The following is a 13,308-nucleotide window of genomic DNA, read 5'->3' on the forward strand; positions in this document are numbered from 1 at the left end:
TTGATTTAGCATTCAATTTATTCAAAGTAGTACAAAGTAGTTAGTGTTATTTTTATTTTTATATCAATTGCACTTTAAAAGCCGTTTCATAATAACATCCGCACATTTCAAGAATGATTTAACGATATTTATATTTTATTGCAAAAATCGCTTGATAAAACAACAAAAATAAGCGGTGTCAAAACAGTTCACTTCTATAGTTTACTTGGGAAATGCTTTTATATAAATTGTTGGTGAAATGAGCATTAAAATTAGAATAATTAAAACAATCTCCATAAGAGAATGTGAAATCATTTGTTGTATGACGTCACAACTATTACCACGGACGTTGTTGATATTTATCGTCCTTGCCAACACAATCTCACGTGTACTTCTTCCACACCCTATATAAACCATACTGGATCGAACTCGGATACAAAATAGATCAAACTTATTGACAAAATTGTTTGTGAATAAATTTTTCATTGACACAGAAACACAGGATGCCCTATTTATCATATACTCAACCCAAAGCTTTGTTTAGAGTTCTAGGCGAAGTGAAAATCCCATGCAAAATGTTCGTTTTTTACGTGCGTGAAAAATGCAAATTGTCTAGGGGCGATACTGTCGAGCAGATCGAAAAAGGCGCATAGTAAAGGGCGAAACAATCAATTCTTGAATATACCATGTAAAGCGACTGAAATTCAAGTTTTAGGTTTACCATGTACAAAACTAGAGCAATTTTGCTTTTACTAGAATATTCAGATGACAAACATATTGTTCAATAGTTATTTAGGATTTGAATTAGTGATTGAAAACTTTGTTTGCGTTTTTTGAGTTTTGTTGTCATTGTAAGATTCGCCCTAATCACGAAGGAGCATATTTATATAATTTTCGAGAGTTCCACCAGTTTCACCACGACCTCTACCTAATTGATAATTAATCTCACGGATGTCACCTTTTTGAAGGTATGGTATATGATAATTTTCATCATGGGTGTCACCCCCTAGAGGGTGACACCCGGGGTGGACCGCCCCCTCCACCCCCTTCCCCCACGCTACACCAGTTTTCTGTAGCTATTTTTAAAAAATTCGTAGGTTTTATCTACGGGTCTGTATATTCGTAAAAGTGGAACAAATCCGTAGATCTGGCCAGCCTGTTTCCTCCCTTCTTTTTCGCATATGTCAAAATTAAACCCGAAGCGTAGCTTCTTCTGTTCGTGTTGACTTCGTTTTTAGTTATTATTTTGACACCGACTTGAAAGCATTGTTTCAGCAAAGCCATTGGGCTGTTGAACTGCGTTATAATAAATCAAACAAGTAATTGCCAGAAGCCGCTCTTTGGGAATAAAATCTAGTTTGATTGAACAACTAGAGTGATTGATTTTCACCTATACAAGAAGGGAAAATCTGATGTGAATGATGCAACTCGGCGAGATTATGAATTATGATGTTGGCGTTGTGTTGTGTTGAGTGACGTCACCGTCGTGAAAAATCATACGATACTTCGTTCTGAGCGCTGATTGGTTGTAGCGAACCGTCGTCGCTGATCGGATGGTATTTCCTTACCTTCGCGCAATTTCGTCTTACCCTCGAACTGCCTGTGTTTTCATTATTCCAATAAGGTTACTGATGCAACGAAGAAAAGTTCAGATAAATAATTTAGGTGGAAAACATACTGAATAAAGTGCAGAATCAGTGTTACATTTTGTTTTGAAATCATAAGAGATACTATGGATGGCAGAAACGGCTGGGATAGCTTCCAGCCCGGTGACTCACTAAGGATGGATATTGAGGACAATGTACTCAAAGGGGACGAACTGGATATCAATTACATTTCTGATATGTGTAAGCGTTCACTCGTTAATCCTTCTAGAATAAATATATTGGAAGTTTGCTTCACTGTGTCTTTTTTTCAGATCAACTAAATGAAGAAAAACTTATGAATATGGTGGGTGAGGATTTTCTCAGTCAATACAGCTGGGAGGATAACGTTTTGGATGCTCCATGTTCTCCATTGCTGAACTCGCTGAACGATTCAGGAACATCGTCACTCGATATAAAGCAAGAAGATTACAGCTTTCTTCATAGCAGTACTGCATCTGCAGTACAACAAAAAGAGCAAAAGCAACCATTCTACAGCAATTTAGTATCGAAAGATCCTATGATATCTGTTAGCAGCCCTGGCACGAAATCGAAAACCCCCATTCAACCTGCACCATCCGCTCCGGTTCCACCAATCAAGCAGGAACCTATCTTAATCCATCCTCAGCCAGTAACCACAACAGCAGCTCCGATATTTTTGACCCAGAGTCGGCCTAACATAACAGCCAACGGCAGTTCAACAATTCTACTACAAAACTCGGGTGGTCGTAGTGGTTACTCTTACGTTAAAACTATTGCTCCGGCCAATAGCGCTCCTGCGAGCGTCCCTCAGAGCATTCTACCAGCAAATGTGCGCGTTCAAAACATTCTAACTACTAAAACGACGGTAGCGCCAGTCCCAACTACAACGGCGACTGCCATTCCTGTCATGCAGCAAGTTTTCACCTTTCAAAGCGGCGATAAACAGGTTCTGCTCCAGGCAAATCCTACAGCTGTAATGACTACCAGCAGTCAGAACATTCACACCCTGGTGAATACACCAAACGGTCCAATTTTGACTGCTGGGATTCCACTGGTTTTAGACTCATCAGAAAATGCCGGAAAATTACAGATTAATCGTCTACAACCGCAAACACACACTTCTTCCTCCAGCAGCTCCGCCAGCAATCCACAGCCGAAGGTTAAGGAAGTCAAACGGTCCGCTCACAATGCCATCGAGCGCCGCTATCGGACCTCTATTAACAGCTGTATAGTTGAACTGAAAAATATTGTCGTTGGTGTTGATGCTAAACTGAACAAATCTGCCATCTTGCGCAAGGCAATCGATCACATCCGCCACCTGCAGAAGCAGAACAATAATCTCAAGCAGGAAAACATGTACCTGAAAATGAAGATGACTAATCGGAAGCAATCACTCAAGGATCTTCTAGTAGCAAACGTCTCAGATGATCTGGTTCCGATGCAGGGTCCGATAACGCCTCCCCGAAGCGATGAGTCCAATCCTTCGTCCTCGCCCTCGCACCAATCAGACAACAGCTCGATGCCTCCGTCTCCTTTCGGGACTGGATCATCGACCGGAAGCAGTGCGGCTGGTGCGATGGAAGAGTCTCTCAATGATGATGAACTCATGAGTAGTGTACGAGGAATGTCCGCACATTCGCGGCTGACTCTATGTATGTTTATGATGGCGGTTTTGGTTATCAATCCCTTCGGCAATTTTTTGTCTCAACGGGGTGGCGGTCTGGAACTCGAACCCGGAACCAGCAGACGTATTCTTGCAGTGGAGGAACCTCTCTTTTCTTTCGGCAGCCTTGCTTCCTCGGTTTTAATATTCCTGTTCAATTCCGGACTGCTTGCATTCACTTTGATTAAGATGTTGGTTTATGGGGATCCAATTTTACCTGCTCGGTCCAAAGCTTCAACGGAATATTGGAAACATAAAAAACAATCGGATTTAGATTTCGAACGAGGTAACATCGCGGCTTCTCTACAAGAAGCAAAACGTTGTCTCGCCGCTTTCGGGGTATCAATTCCGAAAAGCCGTCTGGAAACGGTGACCACTACTTGTTGGCAGTTTGTACGAATGTTTTTACACCGTATCTACATTGGGCGGTGGCTATCTCGACGAACCGGAGGTATTTTCAAGCCGGAATCCCAACGCATGGACGCTCTCAATTCGGCCAAAGAGTTGGCATTACTGTTCCACCGCTTGAACCAACTTTACTTGGTGTCTGATGAGGTTGAGGTCAACGGGCTAATGATGTCGCTATACGCAGTTAATATGGCAGAAGCGGCTTCCAGTGTTATTTCTCCGGAAGATATGATTGAAATTTATATCACGGCTGCCTTGCGCGTTAAGAAAAGTTATCCGCGTTACATGCACTACTTCTGTCGCTACTATCTGGCCAAAGCAAAACAAGTATACGGAGAAAGTGATCAGACTCCCGGCAAGTTTGACTGGGCTTTTACGTCGTACGGTTTTCGTTTTCTCACTAATCATGCCGTTCAGTTTGAGGACCATTCGGAATCGATGTTTGCCATGTTGGCCAACAAAGCAGACCCCCTGGAGTATATGATGAGGGATTATCGCGAAAATTTACTGCAAAAGTCCATCCAGTGTTTGGTCGGCTCCGGTCAGATCAGTCGCAAACATGCTAACGCTGCTTTCGTGCAACAATCACAGATCGCAGCGACAACTGGAACGCCCGCTGCTAACAACAAAGATTCCACTAAGGACGATCAATCGGATAATGGAAAAACTTCGGCGCCGGCTAGTTATCCATATTCTGGCTGTCAAATCAGCAACGTGCTTCATTTTACACAACTTTTGCTGGACAGTCTTAGCGTGGAGAAGCAACCAGTAACATTCGATCGATGCATTCTCAGCGGTAACTGCTGCCAGGATCGGCTAGCGCACTGGTGGTCAAGCTTACTTAGCATCGCTGCTCATTGGTTACTAGGTGAAGATGCCGAAGCAGAGCGCTTGTATTTGCACATTGAAAATTTACCACCGGAACTGGTTAAGTCAGAGGACACATTACCAAAGGCTTTATTTGCGGCCTTCCAAGCGAAACGAGCATTGCTGTAAGTGGGAAAATCGAACTCTTGAAAAATGCAAACCTTTAACATTCTCCTTCCAGGAACAAACCGCACTATGATTCGATTGTCGTTTTTCAAAACTGTAACGCTGGAAGCCAATTTTTGGAGGATAGTTTGACAACGAACATCTGCAAAAGTCCAATGCGATTGAAAGTGGTAAGTATCAAGCCGCTTTTGGTATTAAATTTGGAAACAATCCCGTCTGTTTGTTTACTTTGCTCTCCACTTGGGTGCATTGTAGTTGCATTGCACTTTGGTGTTCGATAAAAAGCGTGCAGTACTTCTGCAATGCAAACCTAGTGGACGAGAATATCGCCAGCATCATGTTGTCCTGAGCATTTGCATTTGTGCAGAAATGATGTACAATCTATTGATTCCTAACGATTGCATTCCTTTTTTGTAGCTCGCCCAGCTGCTGGCATGTGATTGGCTACTAGAAGCCCGCACCGGTCTGTGGGAATCGGATAACGAAAAGTTTCAGAGCCAATGTGGGGAGTATGTCCCGGTGTCTGGTGTCGTACTAGCAAAATTCCAGAAGGATCTGAACTCGCTGCGAATCGTCACTAACGATATTCCGGTATGTGTTAAACTACACTCTGTTGTATGTTGATTATCGTGCTAATGGAAATGTTCTTACAGAACGCTCAATCGCGGCTATTTTTGTATGAAGCAGTGTGTCGCTTGATGGCTGGTGCTGCGCCCGGACCAACCCAGCAGCTCCTGGGACATAGTCTGCGGCCTCGCTACTCTCGAGCATCGATTATTTGCAGCGGTAAGGACCGTAATGCGCAGCTAGAGGGAGGTCGGGAACGAGCGGCGGCCCTGTATGTTGCCTGCAAACATCTTCCGGCACCTTGCCTTTCGGCACCAGGTGAACGGGTCAGTATGCTGCACGAGGCGGCCAAAACCTTGGAAAAGATCGGCGATAAAAAACGACTGCTGGAATGCTATCAACTGATGCGGTCCCTTGGCAGTGGAACTGTTACGAATTAAATTCAAACTGCTTATTATTATTCTGCCTTGATTGGTTTATTTATTGTAGACGTGTGTTAAGAATAATTTAGAATAATGTGATTATTTCACCCACTAAGAGCGAAGCTTTTGGCAGAACCTTTTCTTTTTAGCATTTAGTGTGTAGTAGTAGACTAAGTTGCTGTTGGATTTAAATATTGCCTAAATACATTGCAGTAGCCTTGCAACCAAAATATCTTATTATTTTTCATCTCTGTTCTTAAGTTAAAAGACAAACTGCTCTCACACGACGTGATGGGATTAGCTAAGTCAGTTTGATAGTATCGATCTCGGTGGTAATGGCCTGGGCACCAGTAGTAAGTAGCAGTAGCAGCCATTACTTTCGTATGCCTCCAGGGTGCCTGAAAAGGGATACGTGCGTCACCTTCGCATTGATAGAATCGCAATATATAATATGCTCATAAGATCATATCTTATCACGCGCTCATCAAGACGAATCCTGATCCAATGTACAACATGGTCACATTTTGAGTTATATAAATATTAAACATGGTAATAGAGTTGTTTAATTATTAGGAATGCTGGTTATCGTATGGTTGGTCATCCGTATTGTTCACCAAAATCTTCATAATATTCTGGTTCACTTATGCAGTAATACCAATTACATCAACTTCAAATCAAATATTCAGATAAGAATGGCACAAAAAGGAAGTATGCAAAATGTATTACAGACACGCATCTTTTCTACACTTAACCAGAGGATACTCGGTTAATCTTTATTCCGTCTTCCCATGGGATTGTTAGTAATCGTCAGAATATGAGATAGTTTAATTTAAACGACATGAACGAAAAAGTGGTGCTAGTTCGTTCAACAACGGATTGGTTTTTGGAAGAACCTGCCGTTTGAAAGGGTCGTTGTCCTGTTTACGTACCTACATCCGCTTCGAATTTTCTGAAGGTAACCCACTATTTAACTGAGGGGTTTTTTTTTGCAGCGTCCAGCTTTATTTAACTTGGTTCGCGAATGTAAATTGTGTGTTAAAAAAGCATTGGGTAAAGTGAGTGAAGGTTCTGAAGTCCTAGTCAGTAACAGTAGTGTTTTCCGCTCGATAGGAAACAGAATCTAAAAATTAGGATAGTTTGTGCGGTATCGTGTGGGCTTGAAAATAAGAAGTAGAATTGAATCAAAATAATTAGTGCATCACGACCCTAACGCGAACCATTCCCACCACCGTTCAGTGAACCGTAGGAAACGGCACGTGATCAAGGAACGGGCTGCTTTATCAATCAACTTTTAGGGGAACCAGTCAGCCATCGAGGTATGCTCCTGAGAACTAGAAAGGTCCGCGGTCATTGAGTACTCAAACCCTATTTTTGCTAACATGCGCATGTAAAGTGATTGAATTGACATATAACCAAATATTACTAGTACATAATATAACCAAAGGTTACTACAAAATACCTGACTTCCAGTTTTTTCATACATTTTGCCCACGACACCTATACAACGGTTAGTGCTGCTACCTGATGACTTAAACGCGCCTAAAACTGGTTATTAGCAAAATCGATATCGTACATAATCCACCAGATGAAATAAAAACTAGACTGCGGTACCGTATGAGGCACCGTACTGGATATTAACAAAATCGATTTATCGTACATAATCCACCAGATGAAGCAGCACCGTATAAGGATATTGAAAATTAGATGGCCGCACCGTGCAAGGACATTGAAAATTAGATGGCAGGAGCATATAAAGATATTGGAAAAAAAATGCTTCACCTTTCGCCACCTTGCCATCATCATCAAATTACCAGTATACAAATTAGTTTGACTTGCTTGTATCGCCCTGCCATCTAACTTTCAATGTCCTTGCACAGTGCGGCCATCTAATTTTCAATATCCTTATACGGTGCTGCTTCATCTGGTGGATAATAAGAACGATAAATTTATTTTGCTAATATCCAGTCATCAGATGGCAGCACTAACCGCTGTGGAGGTGCCGCCGCGGACAGACGTCCAAGCTGAGTTCCAAGCTTGTGTAAAGTTTTTTGTTGTAGCAATTCGTAACCAGATAGCGCTACCAGTGAAGCCAGCCTCGTACACCAGCGAAAACAAATGTGTTGTAGCGATAAAGTCACCAGGTGGTGCTAGTGTACAAGTGATTTTTAAACCAATTCTCTTTGAAAATTAACACGGAATTTTTTATCAATGTTGTTTTTGCTTGAACGTCTGTCTGTGGTGCCGTGGACAAATCGTATAAAAAAATTGGGCGTCAGGTACCTTGGTTATAATTTATCAAACTAAAACCGCACACGATAGGTTAGAAGGTAGAAAGGGGGAAAGAGATAAGAAATGAAGCAGTAGGTGTGGTAGATCGAGGAAAGGTCGGTAAAGGCCGAAGATAAAGATGCACTAGAAGGCACTATGTACCGATGTTACCGATAATGAATAATCCGCAATTAAGTTGAAATTCTTTTTGGCGAATATGAGAAGCTACCTCTGTTGATTAGTTCGGTCTGTTAGGAACTTCACGTCGCTTGCCCAGTTGCGTTTCGTTTGGTATTTTTCTTTTTTTACTCCATGTAAGGATTGCTTAAGAATCTCAATCCCCTCCACCCACCTTACCGACCGAAACGGTTATTTTGATTGGGGTCTGTTCCCCGTGATCATAAAGTAGTGGGTGGTGGTTTTTTGCCAACTGGCCGAGTGACTGGTTGTTTCAAAGACCTCTGCTCCTCTTTTGCACTATCGTTGAATTTTCAGATAGTCGTTCACGTTGGTTATTGTTGGCCACAGCGTTCACGATTCACGGTTTTTCTACTGCATTCACTCTGGGAAGTAATTATTTTTACAATAGTGAAGGAGAGAATATATTTTTCTACAGTTTTCAGGTGGACACTAAGCTCTGTTATCTATTTGATAAGGTGAATCTCTATTTGTTTACAAATTGCTGGTTACGCCAAATTCACGGTAACTTTGATGCACCAACATATTAGCGGACTCGTGAACATTTAATGACCATTCTCAGTATGACAAAACCCGATAAAAAAAAACATCAACCTGAATTAAATTACAATTAAACATTATATTTATCAATAAGTAGTCTAAAAAAAATAGGGTCACTCGTATAGAACGATACTTAAGCAAACAATATAAAATGAGTTACGATTGATGAAAATGGAAGTCAGTTACTCTAGTGTTAATCTTCACCGGATACTGTTACTTGGTTTACATGTCGTCCAGCAGGGGCTTTCGTTTTTTAACCGAATAAACATAGGTTGGCGTCAAAATGTTGTCATGTCTGAAAAGAGTGAACATGAATTAGTTTTTTGTGTGTGCAAAGAAGCAAATCAAATCCAATCGTTCTTACTTCGGTCTCTTGGGTGACTGGTCACTCGGGCTGTCGTCACTGTCGTCTTGAGACATACGTTTCTCTAGCACCACTGCATTCTGTGGAATGTTTTCCTTTTCTTGGGAATCGTCAGCCGTTAGTTCTCCGTCGCCGACGGAATTGTCGTTTCCCTCGTGTTCGTCATGTTCGTCGATTTTTTGATTAACACAACTTGGTGGACAACGGCAACTATCGCCACAGAATTCACCTAACTTTTTGCAGCCGCATCGTTTTGTGGAACACGTCGAGGAACATGTGCAATGCGAATGCGAATTATTGCGGCTGTCATTATCGGACGTTGGGTCCTTTGCCGAAGGTCGTTTCTTGCCACCTGCACCGCCCAAAATGGATTTTTTCATTACCGATTCCCGGACACTGGTAGACTGGAAAAAAAAGTTTTTGATTTCTACTATCATAATGCTCGAAGAATTTGCGTTATTCTTGAGGGAAAGCTGCGAGTAGATATTAGATTCTTACCTTTTTACGCTTGCGAAGGGGTGTTGCTCGAAAGTCTGGATCACGTTCCAGATCCGAATCACCAACATGATCGGCTTCCTCATCGTCCTCGTCCTCTTCCTCGTCATCTTCGTACTCGATTGTGGCCATGGACTTGGCACTGTTCCGCGTGCGACGGGATATCGTATTTCGCTGAACCTCTTCCAGCTGCTTGTTTAATATCTGATTCATGTGCTTCATTGAGTCCAATTCTTGGCGGAGCTTTTCCATTCGGTCGCTTGCTTCCTGTAGAATGGAGTCACAAGTTACGGTTGTTTCTTGCGACTGACGCGCATACTTCTGCTTTGACAACAGCAACATAGACAGCTTTTCCTCGTACATTTTAGCAATTTCGTGAGTTTCATCGGTGCAGCGTTGTTTCGTGTCACTGAGCTCTGTCATTAAGCTACGATTTGTTTCCTCCAAACATTCGATGGTCAAACGATTGTCTACTAATTGAAGACGTATTTTAGCGGCTTCTTCTTGGCTTTCCGCGAATACTGTTAGTATTTTTTTCAAAGCCTGTTTGGCCTCCGGGAAAGATGGAATGCCTTCGAGAATAGCTTTCTGCTTAGAATCAACATCGGTGGAAACAATCTTCTGCTGCAAATCAGCAATTTGTGCGTTGCGTAACTCCAAATCGAGCTCCTGTTGCTTGATATTCTCTGCACCAGCTTCCTCCGGATTGGCTTTCATTGCGCGTAGTTTAGCATTGAGCAAAGCACGATCATCCATCAGGTGTTTCAGTGTTACGGATGCTTCCTTAACGGAGCGAATCAGTTCGAGCTCATGTTCTAACCAGGCGCATGTATCAGCCCCCCGTACGGGTTTACCGATAGCTTTAGCAGCTCGCTGTGCCTGAACATGCTTCTGACGCTCGAGGGCATCTTTAAGTCGTTTGTTAACAGCACAAGCTTCCTCAACTTTACGTTTCAGGACGTTTTGCTGTTTATCGTGTACCGTCTGCAAGCGAACCATTTCATTTTTCAGCTTTCGATCTTTTTCGCGAAGCTGGCATATCTCCTTCTCTCGGGTGATTTTCCATTGGCGGAAATTTTCACTTTCGGCTCGCATTGATTTTACCAACTTCACCCGTGTTGCCTTCATGGCTTGAATTTCTCGGCTAAGGTTTTCGATTCGCTGGGTATCTTTTTCCTTCAACTGTAACAATTTCGCTTGATGAACACTCTTTTTGCGTAACTCTGACAGCTCAGCTTCCAGTTGTTGGACTTTTTTCCTACGCTCCTCCGCAAGCTTCGACTTTTTGTCAACAATTTTCGTCGTATTGAGCTGATTGTTTAGATCATCGATCTGCTTTTCCAGTTCCATGATTCGGAGCTCGTACTCTTCCGTTCGTTCATCTCCGCTGCAGCTACTCGAATTAACAGTGAATGTGAGATTGGAGATATTTCCTAGGCACTTGCGATGCAGTTCCTCCTTCAGTTCAAGCTCCTTTGTCAGTTGCCTCAATTCTTCACGTATTTTCAGTTGCTTTTGGGTGTGCGTATCGGACCGGGTTTGGAATTCCTCCGCTGCTGAGTGAAGCAATGAGTCCGATATTTGCGAGTCCGTCCGAATCGAAGCGGTTTCCTCTTTATAACCAGCTAATATTTCCTGAATACCTCGCTTTAGTTCACAATCCGGACTGTTGGCCAGTAAAGCTTCCAATTCTTCGATAATCTTTTCAACAGAGAGACTGCGCAACTGATCCGTTGCCAGATCCTGAAGGGCTGACTGCAATTGCTGCTGAAGTGTACGAATTTTTTCCATCATTTCCCGCTCACGCCGTGCAGCTTCCATAGAGATTCCAATGTCACCATTTGTAAGCTGCTCACTGCTTGTACGAATTATTCCGGGCTTGGTTGGTGCTGACAAAGGCCGGTTAGCTGAAAATTATTGAAACTAGAATTATTGAAATAATAGAACGCAATATGAAGCTCACCGTGTCCAGGAATATTTTCCTTCCCTGCTGTAGCAGACAGTAGTTCCAGTCTTAACTCTTGGATGACAGCATTCAGCCGCTGAATCTCTGCCTGATTCGGATCCTGATTGATGATGGCCTTATTCTTTATGTTCTTGGCTCGGTTCGCATAACGTAGCGTGTTAATCGTCTCCTCGCAGTTGTAATCGGCCGGCGACACACAGGCAATCATCAGCGTAAGCGAATTGCCACCCAGGGAATCCTGCAATAATCGAGTAAGCTTCGATTCTCTGTATGGTACATGCCCAACCGGTCCTCCCGAGGCTCCTAGAGCCGAAATGACATTTCCCAGTACCAACAAACCCTGGTTAATTTTAACACCCTCTTTAAACCGCTCTCCGGTGGCTTGCGTCTTTTTTGGTCGCTCCGATCCGGCTAAATCGACCAAGTGAAATTTACTGTTAGTCACTGTTGGTTTGTCTCCCTTGGACCTATTCGTTATATTGATAGTAAAAATAGCATGACTTCGACTGGATACCGCATTCATTGCCGTTGAACCGACGGCTCGTTCCTGCGAGCCACGCATTAAGGCTTCTATCGTGTTCTCCGCTGAATTTACCACTATTTCCGTCAGTCCCGGAATCACGATCTGGCTGTTGGATTCTCGGATGTCTACTACTCGCTCCTCTCGGTTTGCTTTCGTTGATAGCAGATCGTACAAATTTTCCTGATACAGTTCCATAAAAGAACAGCTTACACTAGCGTTCGAGTCTTCGGATGAACCAATCCGATCGAAGATGTCATTAATAGCTCGTGGAATCACTCCTACTACTGCCGAATCTTCTTGGCCATCGTAGTTGGTGCCCATAGTGAAGGTTTTTCCTGAACCTGTTTGCCCATACGCCAGAATAGTCACATTATAACCTGCAAATAGCTTTTCCAGCAGTGGGCGCACTGAGCTCTCGTACAGCAGCTCTTGTCCGTCATCCGGTGAGAACACATAGTTGAAGGTAAAAGCTTCCGGTTTGCCGCTGATACCATTTCCTATCACTACCTGTGGTTCGCTTGGGTTTGGTTGTTCCACGACTATCCCACAACCGCGATCTTTTTCACGATTGTTGAGCGGTCGAATGCGAATGGAAACCTTTACCGAATCCGACGGAGGAATAGACATTTTGATTGGTTAGTGGCATACAAATATTAACACAATTTTGCACGCAAAAAATCAAATCAAACCACTAAATTCTAAAGGCAAATGTTCAACGGCCAGTCAATGCGCGGCGCCTTTTTGAAATGTGACAGTTCGAACCTTTAACTATAGCTCTAGAGATTTCTTTTGAAGAGATGGGCGCTGCAGTTGGAAAAGCTAAAATCCTTGTTAAAAAAGTGCGGTCAGCAATACTTGTTGAGATATTGCAATCCACGAGACAGTCGCGATCAGCTGATTTCAGTCTGTTTTCAACTTTTGACAGCTATATGTACCTATGTTCGATCGGTCGTAACTTGGATGCAATCTGGATCGAAAAGCGTGAAAAACAAATGTTATCCGATCGGTAGCTCTAGTACGCGAGTGCCAGTTCTTCATACAACAATAAAAAATCACTTGATATTATTGCCGACATTGAATAACAAACGTACGAGCAGTGAAATGTCACCCCTTTTGGCAGATTTGCTCCAAACTAGTGAAAACTGTGTTTGAGAGAAATGTCAAGGCACTCACCTTCAAGGCAACGGTCAACATCAAAACGGGAAAGCTGTATGATTTTGCATTGCCGTTATTCGTTTTTTGGTGTGATAGTTGAGCAGTTCCACAAAAAATGTCCCAGTTCTAATTTTTTTTTTAA

General features: G+C 42.7%; 2 protein-coding genes across 2 annotated transcripts; one reads left to right on the plus strand and one right to left on the minus strand.

Annotated features, from left to right (window-relative positions):
- Nucleotides 1–1,208: 1,208 nt before the first annotated feature.
- LOC129721907 (sterol regulatory element-binding protein 1) lies at nucleotides 1,209–5,887 on the plus strand. The gene is made up of 5 exons (XM_055675017.1): nucleotides 1,209–1,826; nucleotides 1,898–4,667; nucleotides 4,724–4,838; nucleotides 5,086–5,259; nucleotides 5,322–5,887. The coding sequence occupies exons 1-5, from the start codon at nucleotides 1,712–1,714 to the stop codon at nucleotides 5,673–5,675; spliced, it is 3,528 nt and encodes a 1,175-aa protein (XP_055530992.1). The 5' UTR covers nucleotides 1,209–1,711; the 3' UTR covers nucleotides 5,676–5,887.
- Nucleotides 5,888–8,739: 2,852 nt separating this feature from the next.
- On the minus strand, nucleotides 8,740–12,756 carry LOC129721901 (chromosome-associated kinesin KIF4). The gene is made up of 4 exons (XM_055675003.1): nucleotides 11,486–12,756; nucleotides 9,526–11,429; nucleotides 9,028–9,431; nucleotides 8,740–8,958 (listed from the first exon to the last, which is right to left on the minus strand). Exons 1-4 carry the CDS (start codon nucleotides 12,636–12,638, stop codon nucleotides 8,886–8,888), a joined length of 3,534 nt encoding a protein of 1,177 aa, XP_055530978.1. The 5' UTR covers nucleotides 12,639–12,756; the 3' UTR covers nucleotides 8,740–8,885.
- Nucleotides 12,757–13,308: the final 552 nt, after the last annotated feature.

Source organism: Wyeomyia smithii, chromosome 1 (assembly GCF_029784165.1).
Source record: "Wyeomyia smithii strain HCP4-BCI-WySm-NY-G18 chromosome 1, ASM2978416v1, whole genome shotgun sequence".
In the NCBI taxonomy this organism is placed as follows: Eukaryota; Metazoa; Arthropoda; class Insecta; order Diptera; family Culicidae; genus Wyeomyia; species Wyeomyia smithii.